At 38.6% G+C, this 18,215-nt stretch overlaps 1 protein-coding gene across 5 annotated transcripts in view; it reads left to right on the top strand.

Annotated features, from left to right (window-relative positions):
- The window catches only part of Ppp1r9a (protein phosphatase 1 regulatory subunit 9A), a 269,586-nt gene that overhangs the window by 163,272 nt on the left and 88,099 nt on the right, over window positions 1–18,215 (top strand). For all 5 annotated transcript variants that reach the window (XM_085840835.1, XM_085840836.1, XM_085840837.1 and 2 more), the window contains exons 4-6: window positions 1,081–1,201; window positions 8,493–8,597; window positions 17,037–17,172. In XM_085840835.1, the coding sequence (XP_085696961.1) occupies window positions 1,081–1,201; window positions 8,493–8,597; window positions 17,037–17,172 (362 nt within the window). The remainder of the gene's footprint in view (window positions 1–1,080; window positions 1,202–8,492; window positions 8,598–17,036; window positions 17,173–18,215) is intronic.

The raw sequence follows: 18,215 nt of genomic DNA, 5'->3' as shown, positions 1-18,215 counted from the left end.
ATTTTCAATGCATTCACTTGGATGTGTGGATGAGCTTGTCTGTAATGACCTGTAACTGTTGGTTAACCTATATCCATTTTTTATGCTGCTGATAAATCATGATCACAAAGACTTTGAGGCTACCAGAAAAATAACCTTGAAATGCTAACAAAATCTTTTTATTTTATTTGTGGTGAACTATATTTGCTCATGGAAAAGACAAATGAAAATGTGAATTAACACATGATTTGTATGTGAATTTGAAAAATAACTTTCAGTTATTTTTTTGTATGCAACTTTTTGCTTACAAGGCCAATAAAATGGAAATAAAAGTGACAGGTTGTTAATAGAGAAGTGATTTAATATACTATGATATATCATCATAAAATATTATGCAGTCACTAGAAATGATTTAAGTCTATAAAAGTTTATCCATGAGGTATTATTAATTTTAAACATGTGTGATGCAGAGAGAAATGAAGTCTGTTTATGTAAAGGAAAGAAAAGGCAATGTACATGAATGTGTGTCTGCCTGTGTATGTATGCATACATGTATAAGTGTGAAGAGGGATACCTTGTTACTGAGAGATAGCGATGCTTGTGGAGGAGCATAGAGGAGTTATTCACACGTCCAATCTTTATTTTTCTTTTATTTTTTGGTGCTAGACATCAAGTTCTGGTGTAAGTGACAGAAGGAAAGTGCTCAACTGAGCTGACTGTATGCCTCATGCAATCTTCTAAGGAGGAGTAGATAGTAAAAAAGGAAAGATGAAATTCCCAATCACTAAGGGTCACGTTTATTTAAAATTATAAAGGTTGCTGAATGTATGTTTTCTCATGACTAAAGCAGTGCACAGGGTATTCAGGGATTCTGTTAATTCTATTGATTATTCAAAACCAAATTATTGCCTTTCCTGGGACTACACTATATTACAACAGCAGCAGAAAAATGTCTGGGTCTCTTGAACCATTTGGGGACGCTCAATCTATGGAGACAAACCTATAATTTTCCCTGTGCACAACGAAGAACAAACCTCGCCAGGCAGCTCAGTTCTTAGAACAGGACACACTCAGCAGCTCACTGTCTTCTCCTTCCCATAGACGAGGACGGGCTGGGCATAAGCATCATTGGAATGGGCGTTGGTGCTGATGCTGGATTGGAGAAGCTGGGGATATTTGTCAAAACAGTGACTGACGGAGGTGCTGCTCAGCGGGATGGCAGGTGAGCTGGGTACTGCTGAGGGTGACCTAAATCCTAGGACCTGCTGCATGTTTCTATCAGAATGTGTGATCTTTCTTCTTTTGATTAAGAAACAAAAAACAAAAAAACAAAAAAAACTTTGTGTGTGTGTGTGTTTCTCAGATGTGGGAGAATATGAAAATACTTGAATTGCTTTCTTATTGGTAGCAAAATATCTATGCAGTAAATGTGCATCTGTCTGTCTGCCTGCCTTTGTTTCTATCTATTCATGTGCTTACTCAGTGTGAAGTGGGCTGTACATACTGTGATCAAAGAACATGTCTTGGGAAAGTCGGCATATGACTACATCAGAAATATTAAAATGAATAATAATAATTCTGGTGCTTTTGAAAATGTCAGAAGTGGGAATCAAACTTAAGAAGTCAGTTCTACCCTGAGGGGAGTTCTAGAGACTAGTGTCCCTTCACAACTTCTCCTATGTAGAAACGTGCTAGGGCAGTGACTGGGAGATCTTAGAAGCAGAGGCAAACAGATGTCTGAGTTCTAGGCCAGCCTGGTCTACAGAGTGAATTCCAGGACAGCTAGAGCTACACAGAGAAACCATGTCAAAAAACAAAAACAAAAACAAAGCAAAACAAAAAACAAAACAAAAAAACAATAATAATAAATAAATAAAATAAAATAAAATAAAAATAGGAACTATTACTACCATTATGTAATTCTTTGAAGAGGCCCCTTTCTTCAAGTGAATTAAACTTTTAAAATTTACCTTATTTGTAAAAGTCATTTCGGGGAGCTAGGAAATAATTCTTACAGTTAGTATTAAGCAAAACTAAATGATTTTGTGTAACTTTTTGGTGAATCAGGCACAAATAAAGACACAAAGAAACTGGCTGCATTTAGCTCTCTTGGATCTGCTGTCAATTATAGGCTGTCTTATATTTTTCATTTGTCTTAAAAGTTAAATTTGATTTCTCTTAACCCGTTTACTTATTTCTTGTCCTACACTGTTTCGTTATTTATACTGATAATAGGTCTTTCCATGGGGGGTTAGGATGTTGCATTTGGATCTGGATCTTCACAGGCATTGAAATGTGCTGAACCTCATTACCGTTGCCTCGGCTGGCGTCCCTGCCTTTCAGTGTTGGTTGGGTGTTGACAGACCTGGTGAAGTAGAGTGTTCCCCAGCCCCCTTCCCAGAAGTGTTATTATGCCCACAGATAACTGTCTGAACACCTTAGCCAACCTCAGAGTAGCCCTGGTTCTGAGTCAGTGCTGAGGCCTCAGCCGCTGGAAAGGAAGACGGGAGAGTGCGTGCTGCTGCCCTGTCGGGTGGTGCATGGCAGCCTGGACTCTGCTTAGCCTCCCCAGATCTTCTCTAGGGCAGGATGCATACTTCTTTCTAATGTCCTGGCTGCTCCTTGTCAGACTTCCTTTAGCTGTTTATCACCTGGACTCCTGCTGATAAAGTCTCTCTAGATGATGATTTTTCTTTTCCCCTCTAAAGTATTTTCTACAACCTTTTTTCTTCTTCTTTCCTCTCTCTCTCTCTCTCTCTCTCTCTCTCTCTCTCTCTTTCTCTCTCTCTCTCTCTCTCTCTCTCTCTCTCTCTCTCTCTCTCTCTCTCTCTCTGTGTGTGTTTACATGCACACACACATGGGCATGCATCATGTTTACATAGGCATATGGAAGGAATTAGGGCATGCCATAAATCCTGGTTTTCTAATCATAAGTTAATTATATTGTTAGACATGATGGGTTTTCTGTGAAAGTGTGGCTGTGTGTATTACTTATCTTGTGTCCCTTGCATTTGAGAGAATCTCCTTTTGGCCTTGGATTTTAGCTGCTCCAGGCTAGATGCTTCAGCTTCTCCTAACTTTGCTTAATAAGAAGTCGCTCTTGTAATGCTTCATCTCAGCAGGGCACTTTAGGTTGTTTCCCTATTCACTAGAAAAATGTTAGCATCAGTCTTATAGTGTCCGTTATAGTCAGTGCTGGTTTAGGGTAATAAGGAACATGTCTGGGGTGAATGGTAAAGAACTCGAAGACTTTGCAACATCCCCCCCTCCCCTGTGTTGCTGAGCACTGACATTGCCTCCTCTGGGAGCTCTTCAGCCAGGACAACTTTGTTTACTAAGTTCAGTAAAGCAAGACTCTTCTTGCCACAGGGTTGTTTCTTGTCTGAGTTAATTCCTGAAACTGGCCAGGGGAAGTGCTCTGCCTCTGTTCTGACCAGAGAATATGAACAAGCTTGTCTCCCCATCTTTTAAAGCTGACAGCTTTCACCTTTTCACTGAAAGGAAGCCCAGGATTTATCTTTGGCACATTTTAATTGTCTTCTGACTCTGAGGTACAAGACTGCCTTGTTCTTCCTGGCCAGTGTTAAGTACAGCAAGACTTACTTGAACATGTGGCACTGTGGGTGACTAGCAGGCAGGGTGCACTCACAGTGTCCAGTGGATGGTTCTCATCCTGGCAGGACAGACAGAACAGATTTCATCATCTTACTTAGAATGACATTTGCTTTGAAAGTTTGGGGTTGTTTATTTCTGGAATTCTCCACTAAATCCTTTCAGACAACAGATGCTCATGTATAATTGAAACAGAGAGTCAGATCATAGATAAAGGGGTGAATCTTTACAGCCTGGGTGTTTATTTTATTCATCAAGAAAATATTTGTTGAACGCTTCCATTGTAAGAGCAGTGATCTGTACTCTCTCGGCTTTACTTTATTGGCTCCTGCAGTATTAGTACTGTTGATTTCCTATGTGTTTCATTGCTTCTGCTGTATATACAAGGAAGCTAAACTTTCTTCTGTATACGCACAAGGAAGCGCTGGAGCCTGACTCTAAACCCACGGTGTCTAGCTCCACAGTCAGCATTAAGTAGCACATTAAGGTTTAGCATTCAGTTCGTTTTAAAGACGTGTGTAAGTGTGTGTGTGTGTGTAACTTACAGATTTTTGGCATATTTTTGATTTCAAGATGGACATCATATCAACATTTTTATATACAAAATATCAGGAACATCTTTGACTATTTTGAAACCAATCCCTAGAAGTAGAGTGGCTGTACCAGTGTGTTACATGTTAAATGTTTTAGAAACATGTTGCTGACGCGCTCCTTAGAAGCATCATTCAGTTTATGCTCTCCTGAGCAGAATTCCTAAGGCGCTCCTGCTGTACCTGATTCACATTGAAGATTGTCATATAGTAAATCTTTAATACTGTGAATATCATGGCATAATTGCTATTCAGTATTTAACTTTTCCTGAGCACTTGTTCTTAACAATGTTTTTAGATTATTTTACTTCATGTGCATGTATGCATGCCTGTGCACTGCATATATGCATGTACTTAAAGAAGCCAGAAAACACTGTGTTTCCTGGAAAGGGATGTGGATGCTGGGAACTGAGCCGAGCTTATCTCTGAAAGTGAGTGCTCTCAGCTGCTGAGGCTTGTCTTCAGCCCTTTTCTTCAGGCCTTTTGTTTTGGTTTTTGTTTTTGTTTTTGGGGTTGTTTTGTTTTGTTGAGTCAGGGTTTCTCTGTATAGCCCTGCCTGTCCTGGAACTCTGTAGACCAGGCTGGCCTTGAACTCAGAAATCCGCCTGCCTCTGCCTTCCAAGTGCTGGGATTAAAGGCGTGCGCCACCACTGCCAGGCTCTTCAGGCCTTTTAAAAAGGTTCCCTGATGACCTGTATTTCTATTTTTTTTTTAAGTAAAGTGTTTGCTGTGCTTTTTGTTGTTGATTTCTTTCATTTGAAGTGTGTTATTCACTAGTATTTTAGTGAGATTCTGCAGAAATAAGTGGCCCATACCAACCGTGTCCAGTATTTAACTAACAGAAACCATTTCCTTGCTTCTCCATTTTGGCAACAAAATCATTAAGGTTAGAGTTAAATTAAATTAATGTGGGACTCTAACCTGAAAATGTGTTAAACTCTGTGTTTACTCCCTACTGGTAACATTGTATCAAAATTGTTGTTCAAAAATTCCGGCCCCCTGTATTGCTTTCTTCTTAGTCTTTGGGTTTATTTTTACTGACTGTCTAGGAAAGACTCTCAAATTCATGTTTCAAACATGGAATATGTAGAACTTATTTGACAATCTGATTTCTATCTCAAGTTCAGCATAAAAGACACGGAATTTTGTTTCCCCCTTTCTCTGTTTCCTTTAATTAGACCAGAAACCATTGTTTTATGTACTGACGCGCGATTCTACATTATTTTCATGCAAAACTCACCATTCCTCTTTTGTCTTCATTTACTTCACCCATACATTCTCATTATATTGTATATTTCTTTCTCTGGTGTGCCTCAAGGCTTGGTAGTTTGAGTTCATGATCTAGGTCCTATCTGTAGGCCCAGTTTTGGATGTATTCATTGGTATCTGTTAAACTCCTTTCAGCTGATGGTCCCCAGTTTTTTGTCCCAAGTGTCTTTTTTTTTTTTTTAAAGTATTGCATTGTGTGACCTTGGGAGCAGAAGTGCCTGTTTGTTTTCTCTTTTCAGGCAGGAAGGTTGTATTCCTATCTGTGGTAGCGCTCTTCCTTGACCTTCCTGCATATCTCATCCCGAATACTGGTGACACAAACTACAATGCATTGACGTGTGCATTCTGTAAGATACAATGAGAAGACTCTGACTTACTCTGTTTGTTTCCTAATCTTCGAAGGCAGTAAACGCCATGGATCTAACTAAGGAGTAATTCTTACAGTAATCTGTGGTCAAAATATCAAGGTCTTCTACAAAATAAGAACTAGGAAAATTGAACTGAAGTCATTGGACGGAAGCATATGGAGAAACATTTCAGAAATAGAAAGGTGCCCGACAGAGCTGGGGCCACCTGGGCACGTTTTACACTTGGCCCAGCATTATTGATATGCAGTTAATGCATTTTAGGCTTAGAATAATGTAAAGCTTTCCAAAGGTCGGCTCCTTTCTCACCTCCAGCTAGCGTGAAGAACATGTTTCTAGATTTTTTTCATGTCGTGCTGTGTATAATCTGTTTATTTGTCATGTTCACACAGCATACTTTCCCAGTCAGTTATGCTCTTGATAGTTTGTAGATTGGAGGATGTTTGTCAGCAAAGCTTGGAGACTTGAAGTTGAGCTCACCTGTCTCTGTTTTCACTCCTTCCTCTGTTTTATGTTTATTATTTATTTAAGATAGAGGTCTTGCCACATTGTCCTCAAAACCCTGTTCTCAAGTGAATTGTCCTGCTTCAGTCTTCAGAGTAGCCTTTTTTTTTTCTGGATTGTGGCACCAGTCCCAAATTCAATATATTTTCACTGTTACCATTCTGTCCTGTGTCAGTATGACACAGAACATTAATTTGAGAATAGGGAGGTCTCTTCTGAGACTTCTTGTGAGCACTGGAGCATCCCTGACCATTGCTAGATGCATTCTCTGAAGAATGTGGGTCTGGTCTCTTTTCAGAATCTGAAAGCAAATCTGGTCACGACTTGTAAGACTACATTGAAAACAAGCAGAGGTGGTTTGTCCTTGGAAATGGTGTGTGTGGGAGTACTCTTTCAGCTGGACTTACCTTAGTAATAAAATAAATAACTAAATAAATAAAACTTCTCAAACTAAAATAATTTTATCATTGGTAGAATATGAGTTTATTATACAAAAGTTATTTACTGTTAGATATAGTATATAAACAATAAATAAAATTTGAAATTAATAGAAATAATAGTAATATTGTCTTCCAAAATTAAGTCCATCTGACAAAATTTAGTCTCTGGGAAAAGCTTTAAAATTCTGATAAATATATCAAATAAAGGTAAATAAATGGTGTTATATTCATGCCCACAGGTAGGAAAAGAGTTGTGTCAGGCAGTGAATTCTCCTTGGTTCTATGTGTGCATCCAATGTGGGTAATCTAGTAAGTTATTTTCTGGCTGTGTTGGCTCCTTCCTGTTGTTGTGATAAAACATCAGGACAGAAGCAACTCAGGGAAGCAAAGGTTTATCAGATGCACAGATCCAGTGGAATAGAATCCATCCTAGAGGGAAGAAAGGAAGGCATGGAGCAAACTGGATGCAAGGCCAGCATGTAAAACCTCAAAGCCCACCTCCTGTGGCCAACTTCCTCCAGTGGGGTTTCCAAGCAGTGCTGCCAGTGGAGGATTTACAGTCCAAGCACAAGAGCCTATGAGGGATATTTCACATCCAGAAATAACAGTGGATACTAAAGAATGGACTGGGATGTTTTACATGGAAAGACAAGATCCAAAATAGTACGCTCAGTCATGGAGGATAAGAACAAAGTTAGAAGGGGATATGATCTGACTCTAGGATTTTCTTCTAAAGCTTCAGGGGTCAAGAAAATGTGATATTGATGATAGATAGATAGATAGATAGATAGATGAGTAGATAGATAATAGAGAAACAGATACATCAACAAGACAGAATAGAGGAGCCAGGACTAGACAAGGGACTAGGTGTTGGGCACAGAGGATATCTCAGCTGTATCTGCTACATTTAATTAGGTAGAGAAATGCTAGAGATCTGCTGTGCACCGCAGTTACTCCTTCTTCTTAAGAATACATGTGGTTGCAGACCCCTTCAGCTCCTTGGGTGCTATAGAGCGAACAACAATATGAACTAACCAGTACCCCCGGAGCTCGTGTCTCTAGCTGCATATGTAGCAGAAGATGGCCTAGTCAGCCATCATTGGAAAGAGAGGCCCCTTGGTATTGCAAACTTTATATGCCCCAGTAGTGGGGAATGCCAGGGCCAAGAAGCGGGAGTGGGTGGGCAGGGCGGGGGGGAGGGTATAGGGAACTTTCAGGATAGCATTTGAAATGTTTATAAAGAAAATATCTAATAAAAATAAAAGAATATGTGTGGAAAGCTGAATCTTTTCAGTATGCCTTTTATAGCTTTCAATGGAGTTTTTTTATAATGTCTGTACACACATTTATATGTTCATGCTGGTAGTGCACATGTATCTGTATATGCATGTAGATACTAAGAGATCCACTCAAGTTTTCTTCCTTGGGAGCTGTCTATCTGTTCTTGAGATAGGGCATCTCTTTGGCCTTTAAGAGTTCCCAGCTATTAAGTTCAGGTCCCTGTACTTAGAAGGTAAGCCCTTTACTAACTGAGCTGTCTCTGCAGTCTTCATAGTACTGTTTTGAAGATTAACATCTTGACTAATATTTGACTATGGTCTGGAGTATGTTGATTATAAGGTTGGAATCAGTGAGAATGTCTTAAAAACAAGTCTTGAGTTGCTACTTCCTTGGAAAGGGCAGAGCATTAGAAGAGACAGTCACTGTCGATGCTGACTTCTCTCTTTCTCCAGGATCCAAGTCAATGACCAGATCGTGGAAGTTGATGGAATCAGCCTGGTGGGGGTCACTCAGAATTTTGCTGCAACCGTTCTGCGGAATACCAAGGGCAACGTCAGGTAAATCTGAGGCTTTCTAATGAGCAACTCTGTGATGCTGTACTTTCATGGATGGTAATTTCCCTATCAATATTTATAATTACAATGGAAATTTTGTCTGAATGCTAAAACAGTGTGAACACCTCTGTTGCTAAGCTGTATGGTGTACCTTACTGTTAACACAGTAGGAATTGCCACAGAGATGGAATTCCTAGTCACTACCTCAGTAAATATTAATTTCCTTTAACAAAACCACCTTTGGAACAATTGAAATTGAAATGGTTGTTCACGCACCAGCGGCAAGCATTATTAGACAAGTAGGCTGAATGATTTCAGGCAGTGTGCTGTAAAATTCTGTGTATTGTTTTTAAGAGTCAGCCAGGATCTGTCTTTGATGAATTGTACTTTTCGTGTTTAATAGGACAGAAGCTGCAGACCTTGAAAGTTCTATCTAGTGCTCTGGCTGGGACAATTATGACTCTTAAATAAGAAAGCCATTTTGAGGCAACCCTGGTTAAACTTTCAAATCAGTTTTAATTGATTAGCTTACTTTTTGATTATTTGATTTAGTTTACTTTTTTGAAAGCACTGTAAATGCCTTACATTTTGCCAAACTCTCATGATGAACACCTGGAGACTTTAGTCAGTGAGTCTAACTGTGAAAACAGCTTAGGGCTCTTCTCACCAAAATGAAGCTGCCTTTGGAGCACACAGTTGAAGTGACATCACTGAAAGGAAGGCAGCAGTGTCCTCCTGCAGTATATTTGATGTGGTCCAAACACAGCTTCCACTTTGTCAATGGGAAAGCAGCCTTTGGTGAGGAAGGAAACGCAAGCTAAACAAGCGCATAGGTGGGGTCTGGCTCCTGCCATCCTCACAGGCCTCAGGAAGGCAGGGAAAATGATGTCTGAGGGGCTGGAAAGCTCCCATGATGTTGGACTGGGGCTGATGCTCTGTGGGCTCCCTATGGCAGCCACACAGCACTTCCCCACTTGGTGGAAGACTTGCTTGGGAGCTTCTCATTTCATACTGGGACAATCTAGTCAGTGTGTTAGCTAACTTGTTTGTTTGTTTGTTGTTTTTTGTTTTCGAGACAGGGTTTCTCTGTATAGCCCTGACTGTCCTGGAGCTCACTTTGTAGACCAGGCTGGCCTCGAACTCAGAAATCTGCCTGCCTCTGCCTCCCAAGTGCTGGGATTAAAGGTGTGCGCCACCACTGCCCGGCCTCTTCACACCTTCAACATCTAAACTATATTTCCTCAAACCCAGTCCTCTGACGTCTAAACTCGTTCTTAATACACCTTACCACTAGCTTTGCTGAGAGTGAGGCCATCAGCTGCCAGCACTTGCTCAGTAGCTTTCCGTTAAATGTTTTAAGAGCTGATCACTTCAGAAAAAGGCCACGCAAGGGACCAAGTGGGGAAAAATGAGGTACAGTTTGCAAAACTCTCTGAAATCTCTGTGGTCTGTGACCCACTAACATGATACTTGGGTGTCAGTTATGTGCCCTGGTTTATGTTTTTCCAATACATAATGTTCAGGTTTTTACACAAAGTAAGAATTGTTTCCTTAAGAGGCAACGCCTGTAGACTGACTCCACTTTCCCATTTTTACACCTTAAGTTCAGTTGTACATTTATATTTAAGAATTTAATAGTATTCATGCCCCATTTTTGACTAGAGAGCATTTCAATGAGAACTTATTTCTGAAAGCTAGGCGTTTATAAACCATCAGTTCTCATCTACCCTCTCCTGTCGTTCACACAGAGTAGTGTCTAGGGTATTTGCAGTTTCAATCTAGCTAATTGTAAATGCAGTGTTAGGGTTGTTTATTTTTTTGACAGCTCAACAGTAAATTTGTAAAGGAATTTAAGGAATCCCCTGTAATGTAGACATCTAAGTGCCAGAGAATATAATATGCTTATTTCTTGGCTTCATAACAAGTGAAAATAAAAAGAATAACCGATTTATTAACCTCTGTTTATTATATTTTTGCCTGAAGCACTAAGGAAATAATATATGTTGAAACATAATAATGACTTTTTAAAAACACTAAAAGAGACCATGCTGAGTACCCTAGACCTTACCATATCCTGGCTGTGATACTCTGAATAAGAATGGCCCCATAGGCTCATACGTTTGAATGCTTAGTAATTAATTAGGGAGTCGCACTACTTAAGAAAGGTTAGGAGGTGTAGCCTTCTCAGAGAAGTGTGTCACTGGGGGTGGGCTTTGGGAGTTTCAAAAGCTCAAGCCAGGCCCAGTGTCTTTTTCTTCCTGTGGAACATACCTACTAATATGCATGTAGAACTCTCAGCTCCTTCTCCAGCATCATGTCTGCCTGTGTGCTGCCATGCTTCTGCCTTGATAATGGACTAAACCTCTGTACCTGTAATCCAGCCCTAATTGAATGCTTCCTTTATAAGAGGTTCCTTGGTCATGGAATCTCTTCACAACAGTAGAACAGCGACTAAGACAAAAGCAATTGCTTAATAATGAACGTCCTCAATTTTTAATTCATATTCGAATCAACTACTCAATTCTTTACCATTAAATATCAGGGCACCTTACCATTCCAGTGTTTTGTGAAGTAAAAATTCAATGTGTTGAAGAACATTTTTCTTCCCTGTAAACTTTGAGTCTGGAGCAGACCAGTTTGCTGACCCATGCGCTCTCCTCACTTTAGCAGGAAGTGATATAAAGGAGCTGATGAGATGGATGCACTAATCATGGCTCACTCAGTTGGTTTGTCTTTGGAATTTTTACAATTCAGTTGGAAGGGATCATGTCCGCTGGGGTACAGCTCAGCGGCACTATTTGCACAGCCAGCATGAAACATAGACCCTGTTGCTGCAAAGGATGAATGAGCTGCTCATGGGATTTATAGTTTGTGTGTAACTAGTGAAAAGAAATAAATCTCCTGAATATACATTTGAAAATAAATTTTATCATTAAAATATTGCAAAAAAGCACCACACACTAAGATTAACCCTAGCCAAAGCCATGTAAATTGTAGTGATCTTCTATATGTTTATAACAACCAATTGGAACAAAAGCTGTGGAGAGTCACAGGCATTTTATTCTTTCACTGTCAAATATATTTTATACCCTTATCCATCAAAACAAAACCAAAATATCTATGACAGGGTTAGAACTAGAAAAAACATTTAGTCTTATGTCAGCTTTCATAACTCCGTCAATGACCTGCATTCAACCCTTCGCTCATATCTAGCTCCTTTAAATCAGTTATTTTATGCTTTTCCTGTACTTAACTCAAAATCTGTTTTTAGAACTGTGATTAATAGGACAGTAATTACAATAAACATGTAAAGACACTCAGATGTGGAGGCATAGTGCATAATCTCCATTCAAAGCAACGGTGAGTCGTTATCAGACAGACATTCTCAGAGCACCGAATACTGGAACTCATTATATGGATTTTATAATAGTTATTGTACCTACTGTGTTCATTTTACGAATATAAGAATAAAACTTAGAAACATTGACATATTCCAAGTCATAGAACCACTGTGGCTTCTATACATTTATGGAATTATTCCATAAGCCATTTTGTCTCTTCTAAATGCTTTTAACACTTAAAATATGCTATTCCAAAATATCCATATCTTTAATCCATAACAGAAATAAGCATGCCAAATTTGACATCTCATGTTGAATTCTTCATTTAGTAGGTAGATGGTATACATGATCTAATCTTACATATTTATGAACTCAAGTTAACAAAAGCAGAAACATGTGGAGAGGTAATCTGAGTGTTACATATTTTTTTTCTCCAAGTTGGTCTTCTCATGATTTTAGGTATCCCAGTCCTCTTTTGTGTGTGATATAGTTTAGTCTTGATCACTCCTTCAGACACATGAGATTAGACACTAATTTTCACATAAAGAAGATGAGGCAGAGGGACTAAGTTGTTTCCACTTCTGCATGGTTTTACTCTGGGTCATACTTAAAAGAGTGGCGATTTGTTAAAGAAAATCTCCACCATTCGTGCTTAATGGTACTTCAGGCTTTAAAGATGCGTGTAACCATGGTCCTTTACTGTAGTAGCTCAGAAAGCTACCTAAATGAATGGGCATGTGTAGTTAACACATTTCAAAGTGAAACCATTTTATGAGATCAATTATCTGTCATGAAGTCAAGAGGAGTTGCAGAAGAGAGGGAGTTGCAGAAATGATATAAATACATTATATGCATATATCAAATAAAACACATTAAAATCAATGGGCTAAATGAAATGAATCTGACTTCTATTTTCACTTTGAGGTTGCATATTTATTAGTATGCATTTTTAATTACTCTGCCACTCTGTCACCTCATAGTAGATGAGTGATAGTCCCTAAAGCCTAACTATATGGTCCATTTAAAAATACACTTAAAAAAATCTGTGCATGATGGCACACACCTTGAATCTTAGCACTTAGGAGGTAGAGACAGGATGATCTCTGTGAGTGTGAGCCCAGCCTAGTCTATATCGTGAGTTACAAGCCAGGCATAGCTTCACAGTGAGATGCTGTCCCAGACACAAACAAACAAACAAACAACCACCATACACATAAAGGTCTGGAGGGATAGCTGAGTGGATAAGAGCAGTTGATGCTCCTTTAAAAGGATTGGAGTTTACTTCCCTGCACTCCCCTGATGGCTTACAACAACCCAATTTACAGTAACTCCAATTTCACGGGGTCTCTCATCCTGACCTTTGTGGTCAACAAGAACATATGTGGTGCACAGACATATGTGTGGATAGATAGATATAGATATAGATATAGATATAGATATAGATATAGATATAGATATAGATATAGATATAGATACATACACACACACACATACACAGTATTCAAACATACAAAATAGATAAATCTTTTTAAAAATACACATAAAATGCCAGTCTAGACTTGTCTTAAAACTGCTGTTCGAGGATGTTTAAATTTCTTTTTATGTGTCTGAGGCATATGTGTGACACCATTTCTGATAAACATATATTTACCAAAACATAATAAATTCACATATCAATATTAATTTAAGACATTAATGATTATTAATGACATAGAGATTATATTATCTCTTAGTTAAATCATCTTGTATATCTTTTGGCAATCCAGAGTTCACATTTTATAATAGAAGAGGGGAAAAAAAGCAAAGATACTGTCAAACCTTTGTAATGTGTAGATAAACAGAAAAGAGGGAAAGAAGTCTGTGGTGGTTTAAGTAGGTTTGACCCCCATAGACTCCTTTGTTTCAATTTGCTTGGTCCATGGGAAGTGACACTATTAGGAGGTATGGCCTGGTTGGAATAGGTGTGCCCTTGTGGGAGGAAGTGTTTCAGTGGGTAGGTAGGCTTTGAGAACTCCAGAACTCAAGCTTTGCCCAGGAAGGAAGGGAGTTGTTTCCTGGCTGCCTTCTGATCAACATGCAGAACTCTCAGCTCCTTCTCCAGCACCATGTCTGCCTTCATGCTGCCATGACGATAATGGACTGAACCTCAAAACTGTAAACCAGCCCCATTTAAATGGCTTCCTTTATAAGAGTTGCCTTGGTCATGGTATCTCTTAACAGCAATAAAACCCTAATGAACACAAAGTCAAAATGTGTTTCTTCATGGAGAATACAGTCTTACTGAGAAAAACTCTTACATATCTACTGAAAGCTCATAGAAATGGTGCTTTAGTTTAGCTAGATTGCAGAAGACAGGGTAGTGTTTATGATTCAGTTTTATTCAACATTCTACAATTTAAAAAAATTACAAACTACTTGGAGATAAAACAAAAATTGGTTAAGACCTTGGATCTGAGAAAGTAACGATTAAGTAAAGACAGACATGTTCTGTGTTCACTGACTAGATGAGCTCTTATTGTCAAGATGCCTTTTCAAAGTAACTCCAGAACAAATCCCAGTGGGCTCTGGTTTTCCTGGGAAACCTGGGAGACTGATTATAACGTTTCCATGCAAATGCAGACGAAAGACAGCAGAGGTCAAGAACTCTTCACTTACTTTAAGCGTTTACTGTATAACAGCCATGGAAGTGGTGTATTGGTAGAATTATAAACACATTATGGAACAGACTGCAAAGTCCAGAGATTACCCCACAAGTGTAGAATCAACTAATTTGAAACAGTGTAGTCAAGTAATTCAATATTTGTAAAGAACAGTCTTTTTAACAAATGGTGTTGAAATTGCTTGCTGTTTGGAAAGAAAGAAACCAGCCTTATGACACATTATGCCTGGAAATTAAATTTAACTTTAAGAAACAATTTTAAATTTAAGGAAAAATAGGAAAAATTTAATCATAAAGTGGCAAAATTCTTAAGAATTAGAATGATTGAAAGACATAATTTATTTCTGATGTCATTCAGCAGTTTATTCATCGAAAGCTACTCAGTAGTCCATCAGCAGTTGTGTGTTTATTATTGTGTTGACAAATAGTTTCTGGGAAGCTTGGATAACTTCATCACATTGTAAGTCTGAATTCATTTCTTCCCCATGGTATTATAGATGGTCATCTGTTGCAACAGACACTACTGATGTTTAAAAACATCGTAGACATAATTTGAAAAGCTGAGATGGGAAAACATAAACTGGGAGAGGGTAGTAAATTAAACACATATGTACATATGTATACATTTGATGTGTATTCATATCTGTAGGATACATAGACAAAACATTTACCAGAACATATTGAGTTATGTCAGCTCAATCATAGAAATAAAGAACTCACATTTAGTAATGGACAAAAGTTTTGAAATAATTATTTCATGATTGAAAGACATGATTGAAAGAAGAGATCTGAGTGGTAAGCTGTGAAAGGATGGGTCCCTGTCGTGAGAGCAGTGACATCAGCAGACACCCACCTAGTGGCTGTCCCTGCAGAAGGTGCCTGCACTGGGTGTGGGTGAGGATGTGCAGCAAATGTGGTTTCTGTGCACTGTGAGCTGACTATGAAATGGTACCCAGTTCTTCAGAAGACAACTTGGCAACTGTTTGAAAAGTTACACATCCGTTTACTTCTGACTCAACTCCATTCTTAGTAAAGTGTTAAAGGAGAATGAAAGCCTGTCTGTAAAGGCTCACATACTTGTAATAACTTGATGCATATTATCCAAAATCCATCTTAATGTTCGAATTATTAATAGAAGGATATTTCTTCCAAGCATATTCTGTGCACAATAAAACATTCACTATACACTGCAGTTCCATTTAATTGAAACTTCAGAAGATTAATGTGGAGCCAAGGGACGAAGGTTTCTGGGAAGCAGTCTGAGGAAATGTTTTGGGTGTTGATGGTCCCATATTTTCACTGAGGTACTGATCACAGGCCTGTGTGTCTGTCATTTTTATTGAGCCAACCATTTAAAATAGATGCATCATCCTCTAGATGAATTGTATCTGACCAAAAATATGTAGGCTCCTACTTACACTTGATTGCCAACAGTAAATGAATAATGAGCAACTGAGCTTACGTCTAAGCTAAGTCTTTTTTGAAACCATGTAAAAGCCCTTGGAAGAGACAACTAAGAACAAAAGCTTTGGTCTTCAGTGTCCTTATTCAAAAAATGGTCATCTGTGTTACTTAAGAATGACTAAAACAACATAATCAAGGGTGGAGAAAAGACTAAGTGTAACATTTCAAATAATGATACTCATATTTAGAAACCATATATATTAGACATATTATTTTCATTTTTAGAAAAATAGATTCATGTACTACTATGGAAGTAATGTTAAATAAACCACATTCTATTTACAAGGGCTGATCATAGACGACATGGCTTACAGAAAGTTAATGTTTTTCCAGTTTCGTTTTTAACTCAGTGTCTTATAAGATTAATATCAATTCTTGAATCACCCTCTTTTTAATGCACCCACTCAACACACACACACAAGAGAGAAAGAAGAGAGAGAGAGAGACACAGAGACAGAGAGAGACAGAGAGAGACAGAGCAAAACTCTTCTATTTCTCCTCCTTTGTAATGTATCAAAAACTAGTGACCCTCCACTAGCTACTCAGCATAGGGTCTAAGCAAAATGTTTTTTAGGCAGTTTTGTTTTGGGTTTTTGGCTTTTTTTGTTGTTTGTTTGTTTGTTTGTTTGTTTTTTGTAGTATTGTGGGACATTGTTGTAGAAATGTTTTAGGTCATTGGATACAGGAAAAAATGTTCTGGCTTCCTTTTCGTAAGTCATCAATTGTGTGAAGAATTATGACTTTCCTTAGGGTGTTATTATTCTTCATGGAGAGTCCTTATTGCCACCCCTCTTCTACTTTGTTAGCTGTGTGTGTAACGTCGCTTATCTGGCTGAATAATTCTATCACTCCTTGGCTGTACCAAATACATGGGTCATAGTATCTCTTAGTCTAAGTAGCCTGCTGCAAGCTTGAGTGTGACCACATTCATTAGCTGTTGTGACTGTACTCTACTAGTTTCTGTTAACCTTCCCGCAGATTCGTTATTGGACGAGAAAAACCAGGACAAGTGAGTGAGGTTGCCCAGTTGATCAGCCAGACCCTGGAACAAGAGCGGCGACAGCGGGAACTTCTGGAGCGTCACTATGCGCAGTATGATGCTGACGATGATGAGGTAGGGACCTCCGTTCTTCCCCTTCCTGCACCTCTCCCGTGCTGCTCCCGTGCCACGGCCTCTTTGCCATTTCCTAGGGAAGGTGTCGTCTACACCAAGCTGGAATTCAACCTCATAGAAAAGAAGTGCCCCTTGGACCTGAAATTCTCCTGGTGTTTGTGAACACTGTAGAAGCAAATTTGTCTTAACTTTTAACACACTATTGAAAAGAAACTCCTACAAACAGGCATTCAAAGAACCCATATAAATAATGGCTGTATTGTTGGATTAGATGCTTTCTCTTTCTGCTTTATATTTTTTTAATCATTTCCAAATGTTCTGAAGTAGTATGTAATACTTTCTTTGTTTTTTGAAAAATCAGTTAAACATTAAATGAAAACATACACATATACACAAACAAACAGAAAGTAAATGAAGATGTCTGAGGCTTTCCAGAGGCTTCCCCCTCACCCCAGGAAGAGAAAGTTTTTTGGATGTGCTCACAGTGATTTGTGCTAACACAGTGCAGAGCAAAGCATTTCCATTGGTGCATGTCCCATGGCACAGGTACACACTGGAATGGTCTTACATCCGGAGCTCTGTAGAAGATCAAGTGAATGAGTCGACACTAACCCCCAAGGGAACAAAGCTCTCTGGAACCCTTCTGGGCTGTAATGAGACACAGATACTGGGCTATGTCTCATGTCAGTGCCAAGTGCACGCTGATATGCTGGGACAACACACTTCATTGCAAACACATTCAAAATTTTATATGTTTCATATGGGCATGTCAAAAGATTCATCAATGATTTAATTGCAGTATTTCATACTTCATAAACATGTAAATGCTCAGATAAAATAAATATTCTTTTATTTTAAAGACTGACATAAGCATAGTAATATTTCATACCTTCAACCTCTGCTAATCTAAATGTATTATTTATGTAGGCTCTATTTTTGCTTTCATTGAGGACACAGAAAGAGATTAATGAGGGGACATTTAGGTCTTCCCAATGTGTGTTGAATTTAGCATGTTTTAACAAATATATATGAGGTTTTCACTC

The sequence above is a fragment of the Mus caroli genome, unplaced genomic scaffold (genome assembly GCF_978045245.1).
Source record: "Mus caroli unplaced genomic scaffold, Mus_caroli_1 scaffold_7, whole genome shotgun sequence".
NCBI classification, from domain to species: domain Eukaryota; kingdom Metazoa; phylum Chordata; class Mammalia; order Rodentia; family Muridae; genus Mus; species Mus caroli.
This window is presented reverse-complemented; position numbering and strand designations above follow the sequence as displayed.